The 16,120-nt window shown below is 60.0% G+C and overlaps 6 protein-coding genes across 6 annotated transcripts; 3 read left to right on the plus strand and 3 right to left on the minus strand.

The window, feature by feature from the left end:
- Positions 1-2,426: 2,426 nt before the first annotated feature.
- VDBG_02833 (low-affinity potassium transport protein) lies at positions 2,427-5,256 on the plus strand (the record flags this gene model as incomplete). The annotated part of the gene is made up of 5 exons (XM_003006648.1): positions 2,427-2,979; positions 3,035-3,369; positions 3,455-4,023; positions 4,205-4,277; positions 4,330-5,256. The coding sequence occupies 5 exons, from the start codon at positions 2,427-2,429 to the stop codon at positions 5,254-5,256; spliced, it is 2,457 nt and encodes an 818-aa protein (XP_003006694.1).
- Positions 5,257-5,816: 560 nt separating this feature from the next.
- On the minus strand, positions 5,817-6,536 carry VDBG_02834 (conserved hypothetical protein; the record flags this gene model as incomplete). The annotated part of the gene is made up of 1 exon (XM_003006649.1): positions 5,817-6,536. The coding sequence occupies one exon, from the start codon at positions 6,534-6,536 to the stop codon at positions 5,817-5,819; it is 720 nt and encodes a 239-aa protein (XP_003006695.1).
- A 508-nt stretch (positions 6,537-7,044) lies between these two features.
- On the plus strand, positions 7,045-8,280 carry VDBG_02835 (conserved hypothetical protein; the record flags this gene model as incomplete). Its single annotated transcript, XM_003006650.1, has 2 exons — positions 7,045-7,084; positions 7,157-8,280. The coding sequence occupies 2 exons, from the start codon at positions 7,045-7,047 to the stop codon at positions 8,278-8,280; spliced, it is 1,164 nt and encodes a 387-aa protein (XP_003006696.1).
- Positions 8,281-8,507: 227 nt separating this feature from the next.
- VDBG_02836 (cysteine synthase) lies at positions 8,508-9,692 on the minus strand (the record flags this gene model as incomplete). Its single annotated transcript, XM_003006651.1, has 2 exons — positions 8,508-9,505; positions 9,575-9,692. The coding sequence occupies 2 exons, from the start codon at positions 9,690-9,692 to the stop codon at positions 8,508-8,510; spliced, it is 1,116 nt and encodes a 371-aa protein (XP_003006697.1).
- Positions 9,693-11,316: 1,624 nt separating this feature from the next.
- Positions 11,317-12,871, plus strand: VDBG_02837 (conserved hypothetical protein; the record flags this gene model as incomplete). The annotated part of the gene is made up of 3 exons (XM_003006652.1): positions 11,317-11,640; positions 11,712-12,687; positions 12,798-12,871. The coding sequence occupies 3 exons, from the start codon at positions 11,317-11,319 to the stop codon at positions 12,869-12,871; spliced, it is 1,374 nt and encodes a 457-aa protein (XP_003006698.1).
- Positions 12,872-13,295: 424 nt separating this feature from the next.
- Positions 13,296-15,893, minus strand: VDBG_02838 (RING finger domain-containing protein; the record flags this gene model as incomplete). Its single annotated transcript, XM_003006653.1, has 1 exon — positions 13,296-15,893. One exon carries the CDS (start codon positions 15,891-15,893, stop codon positions 13,296-13,298), a length of 2,598 nt encoding a protein of 865 aa, XP_003006699.1.
- Positions 15,894-16,120: the final 227 nt, after the last annotated feature.

Genomic DNA, 16,120 nt, shown 5'->3' on the forward strand with positions numbered 1-16,120 from the left:
GGACCGCCAGTCTACACGTGCCGTGCCGAGTGGCATTCCTGCTGTCTTCGCCTTATCTCTGTCTCAGTGTGCGATGCTGCAGTGGTACGTTGATAGGGGATGTTCGGGACGAAGGCGATGTAAGTTGCCGCGGACGGACGGGCGCTGGTCGAGACAGTTACCCAGTGGCATGGTGACAACGGGACGTCGGAAAGTCGGGATATCTTGGGACGCCGTTGAGTGGCCTGTGTCCCGGGGATTCAAGAAGAGGGATATGCGTCTGGCCGCGTCGACGTGAGATCGACACGGGCCCTACAGGGACTGCAGGGTGACACGATGCATACCCTCAAGCATGTGTTGTCTCCTGTTCTGCCGTCTCCTGTTCTGCCGGGCCATATCACGAGTCGACTCATGTTCTTTACGATGTCTGATTCGCTGATTTGTGTTTTCAGTCACGAAGGTTCAGCAGGCATGTATGCAGTCTGCGATAGACTTTTTTTTATCCATCGGACGCGGTTTTGTGCCGATTGGTCGTTCTTGTTGTGAATCAGGTGCGTCGTCGACGCGGCGGCTCGGCATCAGAATCCAAGGAACAGGGAGGGGGACCGGTAGCCAAGGCATGGAAAGGGGAACGGACGTCTCGGCCAACATCCGCACCACATAGGACAGGCAGGATACGTCGGTGGTCGGTGATATGCGCCGCGTAAGCCAAGCACGGTGAGCAGCATGGCTTGCGCTGACGATCTGACGAGGCCTCCAAGGGTGTTCGATATCCGGCCCTTCCACCTGCAGCAGGCAGCAGAACGGAAGCTTGATGAGGCCCAGGGGAGAGAGAGAGAGAGAAAAGAGAGAGATTGAGAAAAGTCGAGAGGGTATTGAAATGGCGGCCTGTAGGTCGATAGAGATGCTGGAGGCCCTACCTCGTTCCCGCGCCCTCGGCTCAGACATGGTATTGTTCCTTCGCCCCCCTCCCCCAAAAGTGGCTGGTCCCAACACACCGTCTCACTTTTGCTTGTGCTGCTGACAGGGCCTGCAAATCTGGGAACGTAATCTGGTGCCGGACCAAATGGGCAAATGGGTTGAGAGGGGCCTGGGCCCCGTTGGGGGCGGTTTCAAATCCACGTGCCGAGAGATCGGCCTTTTCCAATCTGCATATTGGCGAGATGAGATGCGCGGTGAGGCATCGCCAAAAAAAAGAAGTAATGAATGACATCATGGCCAATGTGTGGAACACCTCAGCCAAGAAGAACGATGAGCTCGGCGACGACCACTGGCTGTATCCTGTGTAGTAGTTCGTACCTTGGATTCATTGCGGGTAATTGCGGGTAGGCGCCAGGATGATAGGTTTCGCCAGTGGCAGAATGACACGCATGCATGCGGTAGGGTGGATGAAGTTGGTACAGATGGGATGGGAGTTGGCGCAACCGGTATCTGGGAAGTTGGTGAGCGTGGTGCGATGTGGGTTTTGACGTGCACTGCCGTGAGGGATGGTTGAGGCAAGGGGGGGGGGGAGAGGAGGCAAAGTCCAGCAAGCGGTCAAGAGAAGACAGTTTCGTAGTGACATGGGCATGTGGTGTGGGCGAGTTGAAGGTGAGCAGTGACACGCACACACAGGGGAAGGGGTGAGCGCGATACAGGCGCTGTACATAGGTGACCTACAGTGCACGTCTGCAGCGATTAAGGTTTGGGAGCACCGGCCTATCGGTACATGTACAAAGCGCGCGTATACCATGTACATGTGCACAAGGAGGACCCCACCATTCTTTGAGGCCAGAGGGCCAGGCCAGGGCGGGCCCAGGGAGATGCTACTGCAGGCCACGTTCTCGACAGTGCAATTTTAGGACAAAAGACCGGGCCAGCAAGGAAGGTGGGCATGTCAATGTCACCTTCTGCAGCTGCCACTGCCCTAAAATCCAACGCTGACCCTCCTGCTGCTCCTGCTGCTCCTGCTGTTCCTGCTGCTCCATCAGCGATACTTCCCTTGCGACGGCCAAAAGCATCAGACTGAGTCTCCATTGCCATTGAGGCCGACGGCATACGAAGATACCAGGTACGATCCAACCCAAGTCATTGCACTAGACGACTGCCTGCCGTGCAAGACCCGTTCCTGCCCCCACCTGCTAGTCCGTCGGTCCATCGACAAAGACGTCGACCTTTTTTAGCACCGACAACTGCCAAGACCTGGAGATCCTACCCTAGACCGTCCCCCCCCAAAGCTATCTTTCATCTTCATCTTCTTCACCTCCCACTCTACTCTGCGGCATGCCCTAGACAATATTCCCCTACGCCTTCGTCGCCATGCTACTTTGACATCGACTCGAGTTCCTCGCTCCAATTGCGCAGGATTGCCCGATTGGGCACATCCTCTCAGACGAACCGCGCCCGACCGCCGCACACCCCTCCTTGCCTTCTTCTGCATTCTGCCGCGCCTGCGGTTTGTCGCCAGGATGCTCGACAATACGCGAGCTTGGCTGCTTGGCCAAATCCGCGCCGCCAAGCCGTCCTTCATATCCAAGCAACCGCATTTCAACTTTATATCGGCTCACTACTTTTGGATCGTCAGCCTCACCATCCTCGCCTCGGTCCTGATGTATGCGACAGCCGGCGGCCAGCTCGCCTACATTGACGCCCTCTTCTTCGCCAGCGGCGCCAACACCCAGGCCGGCCTCAACACGGTCGACGTCAATCTGCTCAACACCTTTCAGCAAATATGTATCTACATCTTCACCATGACGTCGAACCCTATTGTCATTCACTCCTCCGTCGTCTTCTTGCGTCTCTACTGGTTCGAGAAGCGCTTCCAGAACATGGTGCGTGACGCCCGCGCCCGCCGGGTCACCATTTCCAAGTCGCGCGCCAAGGCCCATCTCGACATGAACCAGGCCGAAATGGGTGTTGCTGGGCGGAATATCAGGATCATGCCCAACTCGGGAAGCAGGATCACCAATGACGGCATCATTCTGGACAAGAAGGTGGAGAACGGCGGCCGCGAATCCCCCAGTAGCAACCACACGGCAGTTCCATCTTCCTCCGACACGGACGACAGCAAGCGCAGCGGCGCCCAATGGCCACTCCGAACGGCCCTCGTCTGGCGACACGGCCGCCCGAAGCTCTTACGCGCCGCGGACTGCCCGCAGCGACGACATTGAGCTGGACTCCATTCATGGCCTTCGCCGCCTCTCCCATGCTGAACACCTTGCCATTCTCGAGCGTCAACGTCGCGGCCATGACGAGACCTTGAGGATACCCAATCCTAGGGATGTAGAGAAGGGCATCAGGCCCAAGCGCGTCGAGGAGGGCGACGGGCCCGAAGCCGAGGAGGAGGAGGACCCGAACCAGCCTGGCATAAGGAGCCCCGGTAACACGAGACCCAACACGCCGCCTGAGGGTGTCAATCCCCGGAATCGTCAGCCGACGATTAAGATTTTCGAGCCTCAGAAGCCCAGCGAGCGCCGGCAGCCCCCCGACACAACAGAACGAGGAGTCTCCGGAGAGAGACACGATGGACGAGCTGGCGGAGGAGGCCACCGTCATTGGCAACGTGCTCGACTCTGTCATGTTTCGCAAGCCGCGCATCTTCCAGCGGGGGCAGAAGAAGTACCACGTCGATAGTGACGAGGACGAGAATGACAATCCGAGACCGGGCCCCAAGCATCGCACACGGACACTTGATGTTCTCAGGGGCGCCCTGACCGGCGAGAAGGCGGATGACGCGCCTTACCTCAGCTGGACGCCTACGCTGGGCCGTAACTCACAGTTTCCCGGACTGTCGCTTGAACAGCGCGAGGAACTCGGAGGCATCGAGTATCGATCTCTGAGGACTCTGGCGCTTCTTCTCGTCTGCTACTTCTGGGGCTGGTCCATTTTCGCCTTGGTCTGCCTGCTGCCGTGGATCAAAAGCCCCGCGAACAACGAGTATGCCCAAGTCGTCGACGCCGCCGGCATGTCGAGAACTTGGTGGGGCTTCTTCACTGCCAATTCGGCCTTCCTCGATCTGGGTCTTACCCTGACACCTGAAAGCATGGTGTCGTTTAATCAGTCACAGTACGTTCTGATGATTATGGTTTTCCTCATCATCATCGGCAACACTGGCTTCCCCGTCATGCTTCGATCCCATCATCTGGGTCATGGCTCGCCTCGTTCCCCGAGGTTCAGGTCTGTGGGAGGAGCTGCGCTTCCTCCTGGACCATCCGCGCCGTTGCTTTACCTTGCTGTTCCCGGCCAGCGCTACCTGGTGGCTGTTCTGGATCCTGATCGGACTGAACGCCATCGACCTGTTGTTCTTTGTCTTGCTTGATGTAGGTACCGGCTCGCGTGGTTTCGATTGGGGCTTTGACTGACGTTTGGCAGCTCAACGATAACGTCGTCAGCGACATGCCTGTCCATCTCCGAATCGTCAATGGCCTGTTCCAGGCGGCATGCACGAGAACGGCAGGCTTCTCTTCTGTCAACCTGTCGCTCCTCCATCCGGCCGTGCAGGTCTCTTACATGATGATGATGTACATCTCCGTCTTCCCCATCGCCATCTCGATCCGTAGGACCAACGTGTACGAGGAAAAGTCGCTTGGCGTCTACAACGGCGCTGAGGACGACGAGACGATCAACGACGCCAGCGCCATGTCGTACGTCGGAACACATTTGCGACGGCAGCTGTCCTTCGATCTATGGTACGTATTCTTGGGGCTATTCATCTTGTCCATCACGGAGGGCTCGAAGATCAAGAAGAACGAGTTCAACGTGTACAGCATCCTGTTTGAGCTGATCAGTGCCTACGGCACCGTCGGCCTGAGCCTGGGGTATCCAAACGTCAACGCGTCCCTCTCGTCGCAGTTCACGACTGGCGGCAAGCTCGTCATCATTGCCATGCAGATTCGTGGTCGCCACCGCGGCCTTCCCTACGGCCTCGACCGCGCTGTCCTCCTCCCCAGCGAAGCACGCTTTGCCGACGAGGCGTTCGAGACGCAAAACGGCCTCACTCGGCAGATGACGGCCGTGACAAACCGGACAGGCGCCGACCTGCAGAGAGGACGAAGTAGAGATAGGGGCATTATTTCGTCGTTTCTGCATCCGGGGCCCGCCGTGCCGCGCGAGGATCGGAACCTCGCCCGCCGCGTGTCCTTTGATGCCGGAGTCTCGGCCTCGGGCGCCAACGGCATGGAAGGGCCAGACTTGCGCCGACGGCACACGGTGGCTGTAGAAGACGCTGACACGGATGAGGACGAAGAGATTGCGCCCGCGACGCGCGCTCGCCGCGTCTTCACGACACCGATGGGCTAGAAGGTCTCGGTGCATCCCCCTCAGCTGTCGTGGCTGACGAGCAGTTTCATGGGTTGGAGGTTTCCAGCGTCATCTCGGTAGGCAGCCAGCCACCATACCAGCATGGCGGGGTATCATGTGCGTGGTGACAGGGGTGTTTTGATGATTCTTTTTTTTGGTGTTTGCATTGGGACGGTTCAGCGTTTCCGTAATCCTACATACCTTTTTTCTTTCACGCTTGCATTCTTTTGGGCATGGGGGTTCTGGGTTTTGTGTAGACTGGCGTCGCGGCCGTAGACGGTTGGGACTAGGACGGAGACTGCTGCACCTTGTACAGAGAGAATGGCTGCAAAGCTGATTACGCTTGTCTGTTGTATGGCGTCTGTGAAACTTGATTCGCCATGTCATTATTACGTTGGGATCTTGCTACTGTCGCGTCCGGGAACGCTCACATCATATCACGCACATCACAGATATGGTGTATTGGCCACAAGGCTGCTTCCATTCGATAATACAGTCTATCCTCACACGCAGCGATATCATACACTCCCATGCCCCACTGCACGTTCACCAGAACACACTCAGAACCTCGTGCCGACCTGGCCGCCCGTCTTGGCGGCGCTGGCGCCCCTGCCCTTGCCACGCATGGCGTAGCGCTCCTTCTTCCAGGCCTGGACGAGGTGGGCGACGCTGCCCATGTCGTGCTTGGGCTGGCGCATGTAGGTGAGGCGGGCGCGGCGGGCGCGCTTGGGGCGGCGCCAGATGATGTCGATGCCAATGACGGTCGGGGCGTAGATCTTGTGCCACATCTCGACGCCGACGCGCATGAGCTGGCCGCGCAGCAGGATGGCCGTGTCGACGCCGCGGCGGCGGATGGACAGGCAGACGCCGGCAAAGGGCTCGCCGGTGCGGGTCGTCACGAGGAGGACGTCGCCGGCCTTGGCGGCGTCGGGGCGCGTGCGGTCGAAGAGGCGCGTGCGGGCGCCCGTCGGGTCGAGCTTGGTGAGCTGCGCCGCCGTCAGGGCGGGTAGGGGGTCTGGGTGGGTTTTGCGGATCGAGGGGACGGGCGGCGCGAGGGCGAAGTGGCGGTGGTGCGTGACGCCGGGGGGCTTGGTGTTGATGATGGGTTTCGTGCCGGCAGGCGGCGGCGGTGGTGGTCGTGATGAGGCTGCTGCTGATGGTGTTGTGGTTTCGACGGCTGTGGCGAGGGAGCGGGCGAGGGGCAGGGCCTTTTGTTGGCGTGTCTGACGGAGGGCCGTCTTGAGGCAGCCGAGAGGCCGCCTGAGGGCGTGGACGTTCATGGTGGTGGTGACGGGCGGAGGTTTGGTCCTTGTCGTCGTGTTCGTCGTCGTGATGGAGGAGCTGTCTGGAGGCAAGGAATCGAAAAGTCGACTTTCTCAGGGACGACGATCGGATTGCCGTGTGTGATTGGCTATTGGCTCGGTAGACGCGTTTCGCCGAAGCCGCGGAGCTCCCAGCGATTAGCAGGTCTGTCGGGGTTCACTAGTGGAGCCACAGGTGCTAGACGCCTCCTGGCTGGACTGCTGTTGGACCCCCGTTGGACCCCCCCCTGTAAGCTCTTGTCGATTTTTGGGATCCTCATCTTCACCTCACAGCGATTGTCCCGAGTTGCCTGACGACAACAGACTTCGATCGCCAATTGAGTCTGCTCCCGCTGTCGGATCGACGAGCCCAGAAAGTCGACGTCGATTCACCCACACAAACACACACATACACACGATGGACAGGGTGTTGCTGAGGAATGCCTTCAGGGCACAGGCGCCATTACGGCTGCCCACAGTCTCGCCCATGCAGCAACGATGCTTCACCCAGACACCTGCCCGCCATGGTACGTCGACACGATGGATCCTCCTGATATGGCCGGTCAGCCGTGCTCCCAGATTTTTCTAACTCTTACCAGATACCCGATACATCACCTTCGACCCCGACGTCAGCGACAACCTCGCGCCCATCCTCACGGAAATCCAGAACAAGATCATCCTCCCCTACTACCTGCCGCCACACCAGCGCGAGCGTGTCTTCAACGAGAAGCACCGCAACTCCCTCCGCATGAACCCCGTCGACATTGAGATTGACGGCCTCACCCACCGCTTCAGCCACCTGCCGTGGAAGGAGATCCCCTCGACGCGCGCCGTTTTCCACGAGGCCCTGCGCAACATGGAGACGACCCACGACTGGTCCAACTTTGTGCGCCTCCTCTCCGGCCTGCGCGAGGCCAAGCGTGTCATCAACACAGCCATGTTCGTCAAGATGGTTCGCCAGACCGGCGCCAAGGGCCGCGTCTTCGCCGTCATCGACGCCGCCCGCCAGACGAAGCGCACCGGCCTGCGCTTCGACCTGCCCCAGAAGGTCCAGGAGGTCCTGCTCTTCGTCCAGCTCAAGGCCCTCGACGCCGCCTGGGAGAAGAAGGAGCTCGAGCAGGCCCTGCGCTGGTCGACCATGGTCCTCGAGATGGCCGCCGACCCCGCCCACCGCCTCGAGAAGCGCAGGCCTGACTGGCTGTCGTGGCCCGTCGAGCGCGACCCCCTGTCGTTGACGGCGCCGCTGCACCTCGCCGCCGCCCTCGCCGTCGGCCACAACGCCGGCCGCGACGTCGACGGCCGCGTCACCTACTGGGCTAAGCAGGTCGTCGGCGCCTGGCCCGCCGGCAAGGGCCTGCTCGGGGCCTACCCGGCCGAGGCGTTTGGCGGCAAGGGCAGCGTGAGCGGCGACAGGGGCGACGTCAGGTATCTCAGCGCCGCGCCGCTCTACATCGCCCCCGCGGCGAACGCGCTGCACGGTCTCAAGCTGGCGGCGCAGGTCGTCGAGCCGGCGCTGGCCGACAAGCTCTACGCCATCGCCGCCGCGCTGGAGCCCGAGCTCGCCAACAAGATTGCCGAGCTGAAGGACGGTCTCAAGGAGGGCTCGCTGCCGCACCGCGTCTACACGAACCAGTTTGATGCGCAGGGTGGCGTCAAGCTCGATGTCAAGGCCAGCCCTGTGGAGGAGGCGGCGCCAGCGGAGGACGCCAAGACGGATGCGTAAGAAGAGTCGCAGGACGCGTGTACCATTGGCATGTGTCAAAAGAAGAAGCGAGAGAGAGAGAGACACACACACACACACAGAGAGAGAACGGCTGTGTAAATGGGTCAAAATGTACAATTATAGATCGGAGGAAGCCAGGCCAGTCAGTGTACGAACATGTCAAAACTACGACCAACATATTCCCCCCCCCCCTTGGCATGCATCCATCGATTCCTTTGACTCTTTCCTTACGGCAAGACAATGTACTTTTCCAGATGCTTGGGTATCGCGCCGGCGAGGTTCTTGGCCTCGAGCCACTTGCGCGAGAAGAGCCTGTCGGCGTAGCGGTAGGCGCCGTCGCAGAGCATGGTGACGACGGTGTGGCCGCGGCCGAGCTTCTCGGCGACCTCCTTGGCGGCGACGACGTTGAGGCTCGAGCTCGCGCCGAGGTAGAGGCCCTCCTCGTCGAGGCAGCGGTAGACCATCTCGATGCTCTTCTCGTCGGCGATGTGCAGCGAGCCGTCGAGCAGAGCAATGTCGGGGCGCAGGTTGTCGGTGACGCGGCCCTGGCCGATGCCCTCGGTGATGCTCGAGCCGCTGCGCTCGACGAGCTCGCCGCCCGACTGGATGTAGCTGTGCAGCACGCTGCCGGGCGGGTCGGCGAGGTAGCTGCGGACGCGCCCGCCGCTGACGTCCTTGAGATAGCGCGTCACGCCGGCGAGCGTGCCGGCGGTGCCCGTGGCGCAGGTGAAGGCGTCGACCTTGCCGGCCGTCTGGGCCCAGATCTCGGGGCCCGTCGTCTCGATGTGGGCGCGGCGGTTGGCGACGTTGTCAAACTGGTTCGTCCAGACGGCGTTGTCGAGGCGCTCGGCGTGGCGCCGGGCCTGGTGGTTGTAGTTGTCGGCATTGTCAAAGGCGACGGCCGGCACGGGGTAGACCTCGGCGCCGAGGAGGCGCAGCAGGTCAATCTTGCCCTGCGACTGCGTGTTGGGCATGTAGATGACGAGCTTGTAGCCCTTGCTGCGGCACACGTGGGCGAGGCCGATGCCCGTGTTGCCGGCCGTGCCCTCGACGACGGTGCCGCCGGGCCGCAGGAGGCCGCGCTCCTCGGCGTCCTTGACGACGTAGAGCGCCGCGCGATCCTTGACGGAGCCGCCCGGGTTCATGAACTCGGCCTTGCCGAGGATCTCGCAGCCTGTCTGGTCGGAGAGCTTGTTGAGGCGGATGAGCGGCGTGTTTCCGATGGCTGTCTCTCGTCGTTAGCAAAAGGTGCCCGCCGCTCCGGCCGTGACATGGTCAAGCATCGTGCACATACCGCCGGTGAGGCCCTTGACGGTGCCCTGGGCCTTGGCAAGGTTCAAGAGGTATGGGCTCGGATCGGCGACGACAGGCGCGGCGGCTGTCGCAAAGCGACGGAGGCCGTGGCGGAACATGTTGATGGTCAATCAGCCGACGACAGGGTACTTCGTCAGCTCGATCGTTCGTTGGAGGTTGGGCACGGGGCGTTGAAAGCGCGAGGCTATAAAGGGCGTCAATGTCGAGGGCAGTAATGGCACGTCGTTGAGAGCTCCGAAGCTCGGGGACGAAGACGCCATCGAAGCTTGAGTGCCGCATTAGTCAGGGCCATGGTGGGGATACCTGCCCGCTTTCTGGGCACCTACCTACCCACCTTACATTCAACACAACACCAACACTCATCCTCACAGTCTGTGAGCTTTACCATGGACCTCATTGTAGTAGAGCAGACTCTCATTCATCATTTCACTATCAGAAAACATCTCCAAAATGAAGAAATCCATACTACATCTAGGGCTACCCTACAGGCCTTGACACTTCGACGCTGACGACCTCATACATTCCACAAGGACCGCCACCATACGAAACCTCAAGGCCAAGCATTCATGGTGGCTCTGTCCGCCAGCGTCCCCTCGAGTGCTTCTCGGCAGCCTAGGCATCCATCTAATGTATCTAATGTACAAAACAGTGACGCTACGTCCTCAGGGTCTCTGGCCAGCACCCGACACCAATGTCTTGATCACGCATCTTCGCATGGCACCCGCTCTGACATGCAGCACGCCCGAACGAGCAACGCGAAACCCCCTCTGGCTTTTATATCTGACTCGACAAACTTGGCCGAGACGCTATGAAGAGCAATCATCAACGCGCTTCAGCCTGACCACGCCCGTGAGTCGTTCGTTATCCGGGGTGCTCGTATCCTCGTTGCACCCTTAAGAGACCCAGCGTAGCATCCAGTGGGGGCCCAAGGAGAAGGGAACCCCGAGACGATTGTGGGGTGCTGCGACTTATCACCAAGAAGCCCGCTGTTGTGAGCCGCACGGGGCTGCCGGCGCATGACGTGCCAAGCACTCTATCGCCCAAGCCATCGTTTCAGCGTTGGGCAGATCGGGAGCTGCCGTCGTCCATCGTGCAGCTATCATCTCAACATTGGATGGTTCGTGCCTCTTAGTGACATTCGCGCATACCGATGCGCTGGGCTGACCGCACTCTTGTCGCTCGACCATCTGTCGAGCGGGTTGGGTACCAGGCCTACCAGCTACCACGTCTTGGAGTCAAAAGACTTCAACTCAGTCAAACTGCCAGATATGAGTGAGCTTGGGCCAAGCGATGGATTGAGTTGTCGTTGCTGCCAGGTAGGGCTGTGCAACCAAGCTGAGCATAGGGACATGAGTCGTCCAAATGAGGCCAAGGGGTCATGAATCGCCAAAAGCCTGCCGTTGCTGCCGGTTCGATACAGACCTACCTTCCAGGTATAGCATCATGAGGTAGATCTTACCAAAAGTGCCCAAACTCATCGGGCTGGGGTCGTTCTTCATGCCATGATAAATAGATCGGCGACGGCGTGCCCTCACGGACTGAATAGCCTTGAGAGTGCACTGATCATCCGTTCCTTTCGCTATCCCCTTCTTTTGGTTCAGTCTTTCTGGTTCTCCGGCTATTCTTGCACTCTGTGAAAGTCGTAGTCCAGCTCTGTCATTATCTTGAAGATCACTTACACTCGTTACTTTCATACCATAGTTACCGTACCCTGTCAACGCCATGTTGAAGAGCACGATCGCCCTTCTCTTCCCTCTCGCCTGCACTGTCACGGCAACCCCCATCGTCCAGAGGCAAGATGTCGATTGTGCCCCGAATTCGTCCTCGGGCCTCAAGGCAGAGTGCTGGGAGGCACTGGAGATGGATAAGTACATCAACGACTGGATGGCAACCAACAGCGCCGCTGCCGGGTGTGACACCCTGGGGTTTGCCCAGTGCTACCTCCAGTTCAACGGCCTGACCACTCTGACCTGTGACGACATCACGTCTTCGACGTGTCCTCCTCCCTCGTCGACCGTCTCCTATTCTAGCAACCAACATTTCTACGTGAGCCGCGGCAGCAACAAAATTCCAAACAAAGCTAAGTGGGCATGTTCACTAACAACAAACAATGTCAGGCTCTCTGGAACATCTACGCAGTTCACCAGTTCTTCAACCAGTACTCTCAAGCACTGAGCAACGGCGTGGCTCTCGCAGGCCAGACCGTGGACAAGATCGTAGCAACCGTGGCTCCACCCGTCGAGGCCCAGCAGCCCGCGAGCTCGTTGATGAAGGTCCTCGGATCGACCCTCGGCGTCGTCAGCCTCTTCACGGGCGTGCTCCCCGGCGGCACCGGTGACGCGATCCGGCTGATCCACAGCGGTCTGGCCCAGGCCCTGTCGCTGAAGAAGGAGCTCCCAGACACGCTCGTCAAGCCGTCGCAGACGGCCAACGACCGCTTCATCCAGCTCGGCAACATTGGCTCTTCGCTCGCCAACCTCGTCGAGGACTACCAGAAGAACGTGCTCGACACGGTCGTGGCCCTGCAGCGCAACCACACGCTCTTCGCGACGGCCTGCGGCCAGGGCGGCTTCTCGCAGCGCGTCACGACGTCGCTGACCATCCAGTCGAGCCAGCTCTACCGCCAGCTGCAGCTCTACGTGCTCTCGAGCGCCCTCAAGGCCAACGGCATCGTCTCGGCCAAGAGCCCCGGCGTCGACGCCCTCCAGTTCGCCACCGAGACGGACCAGATCTCCTGCACCGGCCTCAGCAACGGCGGCTTCTGCAACCAGTGGTGGCTCGACGGCCAGGGCAGCACCTACTCGTTCCACAACCCGCGCGACACGCGCAACACGCACGTCGCCCTCACACGCACCATTGTCGAGGAGGGCTGGGCCACGCTCGACCAGGTCTTCCGCGTCGAGGACTGCGCCGGCCGCGAGCCCGAGTTCGACGTCGGCTCCCTCGGCGTCACCTGCATGGCCTCGCACGGCTTCTGCGAGTGGAACTACCAGCCCACCACCATGGACGCCCGCCGCGAGCCCCAGTTCAAGAACTGTCCCGACGACGGCAACTGGGGCTATCTCTGCAGCAGCTTCTCCCACCAGATCCTCGGTACGCCGCCCGTCCATGCCCTGTTCAATTTTTTTTTTCTCGCTCTTCTTTTCTCTTTCTTCCTATTCTCTTCTTTTTCTTGGAACTCAAACTAATCCGTGTCGCTCTAGTTCCCGAGTCGTACTTGGGCCCCCTCCTCATCAGGGACACATTCGGCGTGACCCAGATCTGCAAGAAGCGTTAGCTACCCGCAGACCGACCCGATTCATAACCATACGCTGACCTGGATGTAGGCTGAGCAATACGTCTGGAGCTCGATGCGCGTAGCAGCGTCACAATTTTGGGAAGTTGGTCATGGAACCTGGCAGCATTGTACATCATGCATCCATACACCTACATCAGTCGTGCCCGGGGGAAAAAAGGGGCTAAATAGAACGTATCACATATGCCTTTGAAGCTGACATTCCAGCATGTCACGTAACCCCAACTCATAACCCAAGTGCCGTTGTTGACTTGACGACGTCTTCGTCCCCTCGTTCGAGAAAGTATATCATTTTCATTTCTCATTCAATCTGGCTCATAAGAGCCTGCAAATCTGGACGCTGAACATGTCCGACGTCGAACAAAACGCATGCTCCCAGCAACCTCCCATATGATATCAATGCAACCTATCCCTCAAACCTCTTCACGTAGGGCGCCGGAAACAGTCCCTTGGCACCCATGTACACCCCGAAGAACCAGTCGCCGTTGACGTCCTCAATCTCTCTGACTTCGGCACCCCTCGGAAACATCAGTTCATCTTCTGCCTCTGCCTTGGGAAACCAGGCCCACGAAGCGACCGCCGCCCACCCAACGCCTCCGTCAGGCGGAAACCCGACCGCGGCCTCGCCTTCTGGTGTCGACGCCGTCACATTCGTCGTCACAAGCCTTTCGAGCTTGCGGTCACCATCGAGCCAGCTCCATCTCTGCAAGCCGCGCGCCTCCTGGCCCTCGCCCGCAGGCGCAACGACCAGCTTTCTCCCGCCAACGAGGTCTTGTACCACGTGCCGATACTGCCCGCCCTGGCCCTCGAGAAAGCCCACGACGACCATCCTGTGACCTTGTGGACACCTTCGCCAGCCCGCCGGGCCGTTCTCGACGCTGATTTGGCCGCGAGACACCTGCGCTGAGTAACAGGCCTGACACACGTCGTAATCGCCAGGCTTCGTGTCCGGCTCGATGGAACTGGTGCAGCTGAAACAGTGGAGACGGCTCTGCGTCGGGGCTATAGGGTCCTGGCATACGTCGCATCTCGTGCGGAAGACGAGCGGCTTGAAGGGTCCAATGCTAGATACGTTGGGACCAGTCAGCACACTGGCGTGGTGAGGCGGCTGTGGTGAGCGCGGGCTGGCAGGTGGCGTGTGGGACGAAGGTGGCTGGTATGTCAGGGGCAGCAGTGGATGCGTGCACGACGAGCCTTGGTTGACGCAGTCATTACAGAACCCCCAGTCGCCTTGGTTGCAGTGGTCACAGCGCCAGTAACATTCGTTTGCCCATGCGAGGCAGCGCGCGCAGAAGTTGCCGCTCTCGAGGCGCTTCAGGGGGTCGTCGGTCGTGAGGGTGCGGCGGCCTTCGGCGCCTCCCGGCGTGATCTTTGGAGGTAGATACCGATTGGCCGTGAGCATGTGCGGCTGCGCAAGCTCCTTGCGACTCGCTTGACGCGCCTTCTCCCACTTATTCCAGGCGCCATACCCGAAGCCAAACCAGTGTAAGCAGCCCTTGCCACTGCGGTAGCAGTCAAGGCACAAGTTCCAGTTGCCGCTGGAGCAGATGCTGCAGTTGTAATGTATCTCGTACTCAATATGCTGCTTCGAGCACCTGGAGCAGGCGATGGACGGTTCTGGGTACAGTTGCGTGCGCGGTCGCTGGTGGTGGCTCGGTGACGTAGGGCTGTTAGCACCAGAGGGGATCGATATCGACGTGGCCTGGCTGAGAACCGCGAGATCGGATGGCTTGTTGGGTCGATGCATGGTGCCAGATGGCTGTGAAGAAAAGTTGCTCGATGTCGCTGACGAGTTCGAAGCGTCAGTGACCCGGTTGGCAAAGGACTGGTCGCGAAACCCGGACTGGACCACTGTCGGCGAGTGCGTCTGGACCGGGGCGACGATGGGGACAGATGGCGTGCTGGCGCTCCTTCCTTCGGTGAAGGCACTCCTCGGAGTCGCTGGCTCACTGCTACGCGTCGGCAGCGATAGGTCAGTCTGGGAGCGGGTCGTCGGCCTGGCCTCTGGTTGGGTACCAGGCAAAGGTGTGGTTGCACTGCGACCACCACTAGAATTCCTCCTTCGTCGTCTGTCGGAACGGACATCTAGATGGCTCGGATTAAAGGCTGGCGGAGGCCGGCTGCGATCGTCCGGGTATCCGGTTGCGCTTGCAGAGCGAGAATGCGGTCGTTGCCTACTGCCAGGCCGCCTGGGGTCCGATGCTGACGTGGATCCCAAGGCCGGCGTTGACGCTGATGGCGCGGTTGAATGGGTGCTTTCCTGCGTCGGGTCAGAAGACTGACGAGAAGCTACGCTGGCGTTGCTCCTCCTGTTGTGCTCCAGCCTCGGTCGTTCGCGTTCGCGCTCGCGCTGTCTTCTGCGGTAGGCCTCTGTGATTTTACGACTGAGCTCGTCGTTCCTGCTGAGATCAATGTTGTCCAAGTCGAGCCCATCAAGCAAGCCTTCCTCCTGGATCTGCCTCGCAAACTCTTCAATCTCTCGTTCAAAGTCTCTCTCGTTGAGGTCGTCCGAGCTGAGGAGGGATCGAAGGGACGACTGGTGCTCGACCTGACGACGGCGCATTTCCGACACGGCTTCCGCCCTGTGTCGGGAATCACTCCGGTGGCGTCTCCTGTCTCTCGACTCGGGCTGGAGCTGATCGCTGTTGTAGCGGCCCTCGTCTCCGTGTCGCCTCCGCGTGCCCTCGTGCCGGTGGCTGTGGTGACTCTGATGGCTCTCTCGACTGGGGTCCCGACTCCTGCCAGAATGACTTTCAGTCGCCCGACTGTCCCCTCGCCTGCGGTGTCTTGATGATGAGGACGACGTGTCGACGCCAGCATCCCTGAGGCTCATCTCGCGCACCTCCTCAATGAGCCTGCGGTCCTCCTCTTCCAGGCGCCTAGCGCCAGGCGTCTCGACGACATGGTGTCGAGGGACGACCTGGTCGCCAGGCTTGTACTTGCGACTTAGGTCCTCCTTCTCCTCGGCCGTGCGTCCTTTCTCCGGATTTGCTGTCACAAACATGTCGAGAAGGGTGGCGACGGTAGCATTATGCCGGGTGTCTCGAACAGCGGCACGACATGATGGGCAGGTTAAAAGGGGTGAACCCTCTGGCGGCGGGGAGGGCGCATTTTCGGCCTGAAGCTCCTGAAAGGAAAACCAGTCCTTGAGACAGGCGCCGCAGTAGGTATGAAGCAGTCGAGGAGGGTCAACGGTTGATAGAGCAGCTCAGTGCAGATCTAGAAGGGACC

Source organism: Verticillium alfalfae, genomic scaffold (genome assembly GCF_000150825.1).
Source record: "Verticillium alfalfae VaMs.102 supercont1.3 genomic scaffold, whole genome shotgun sequence".
In the NCBI taxonomy this organism is placed as follows: Eukaryota; Fungi; Ascomycota; class Sordariomycetes; order Glomerellales; family Plectosphaerellaceae; genus Verticillium; species Verticillium alfalfae.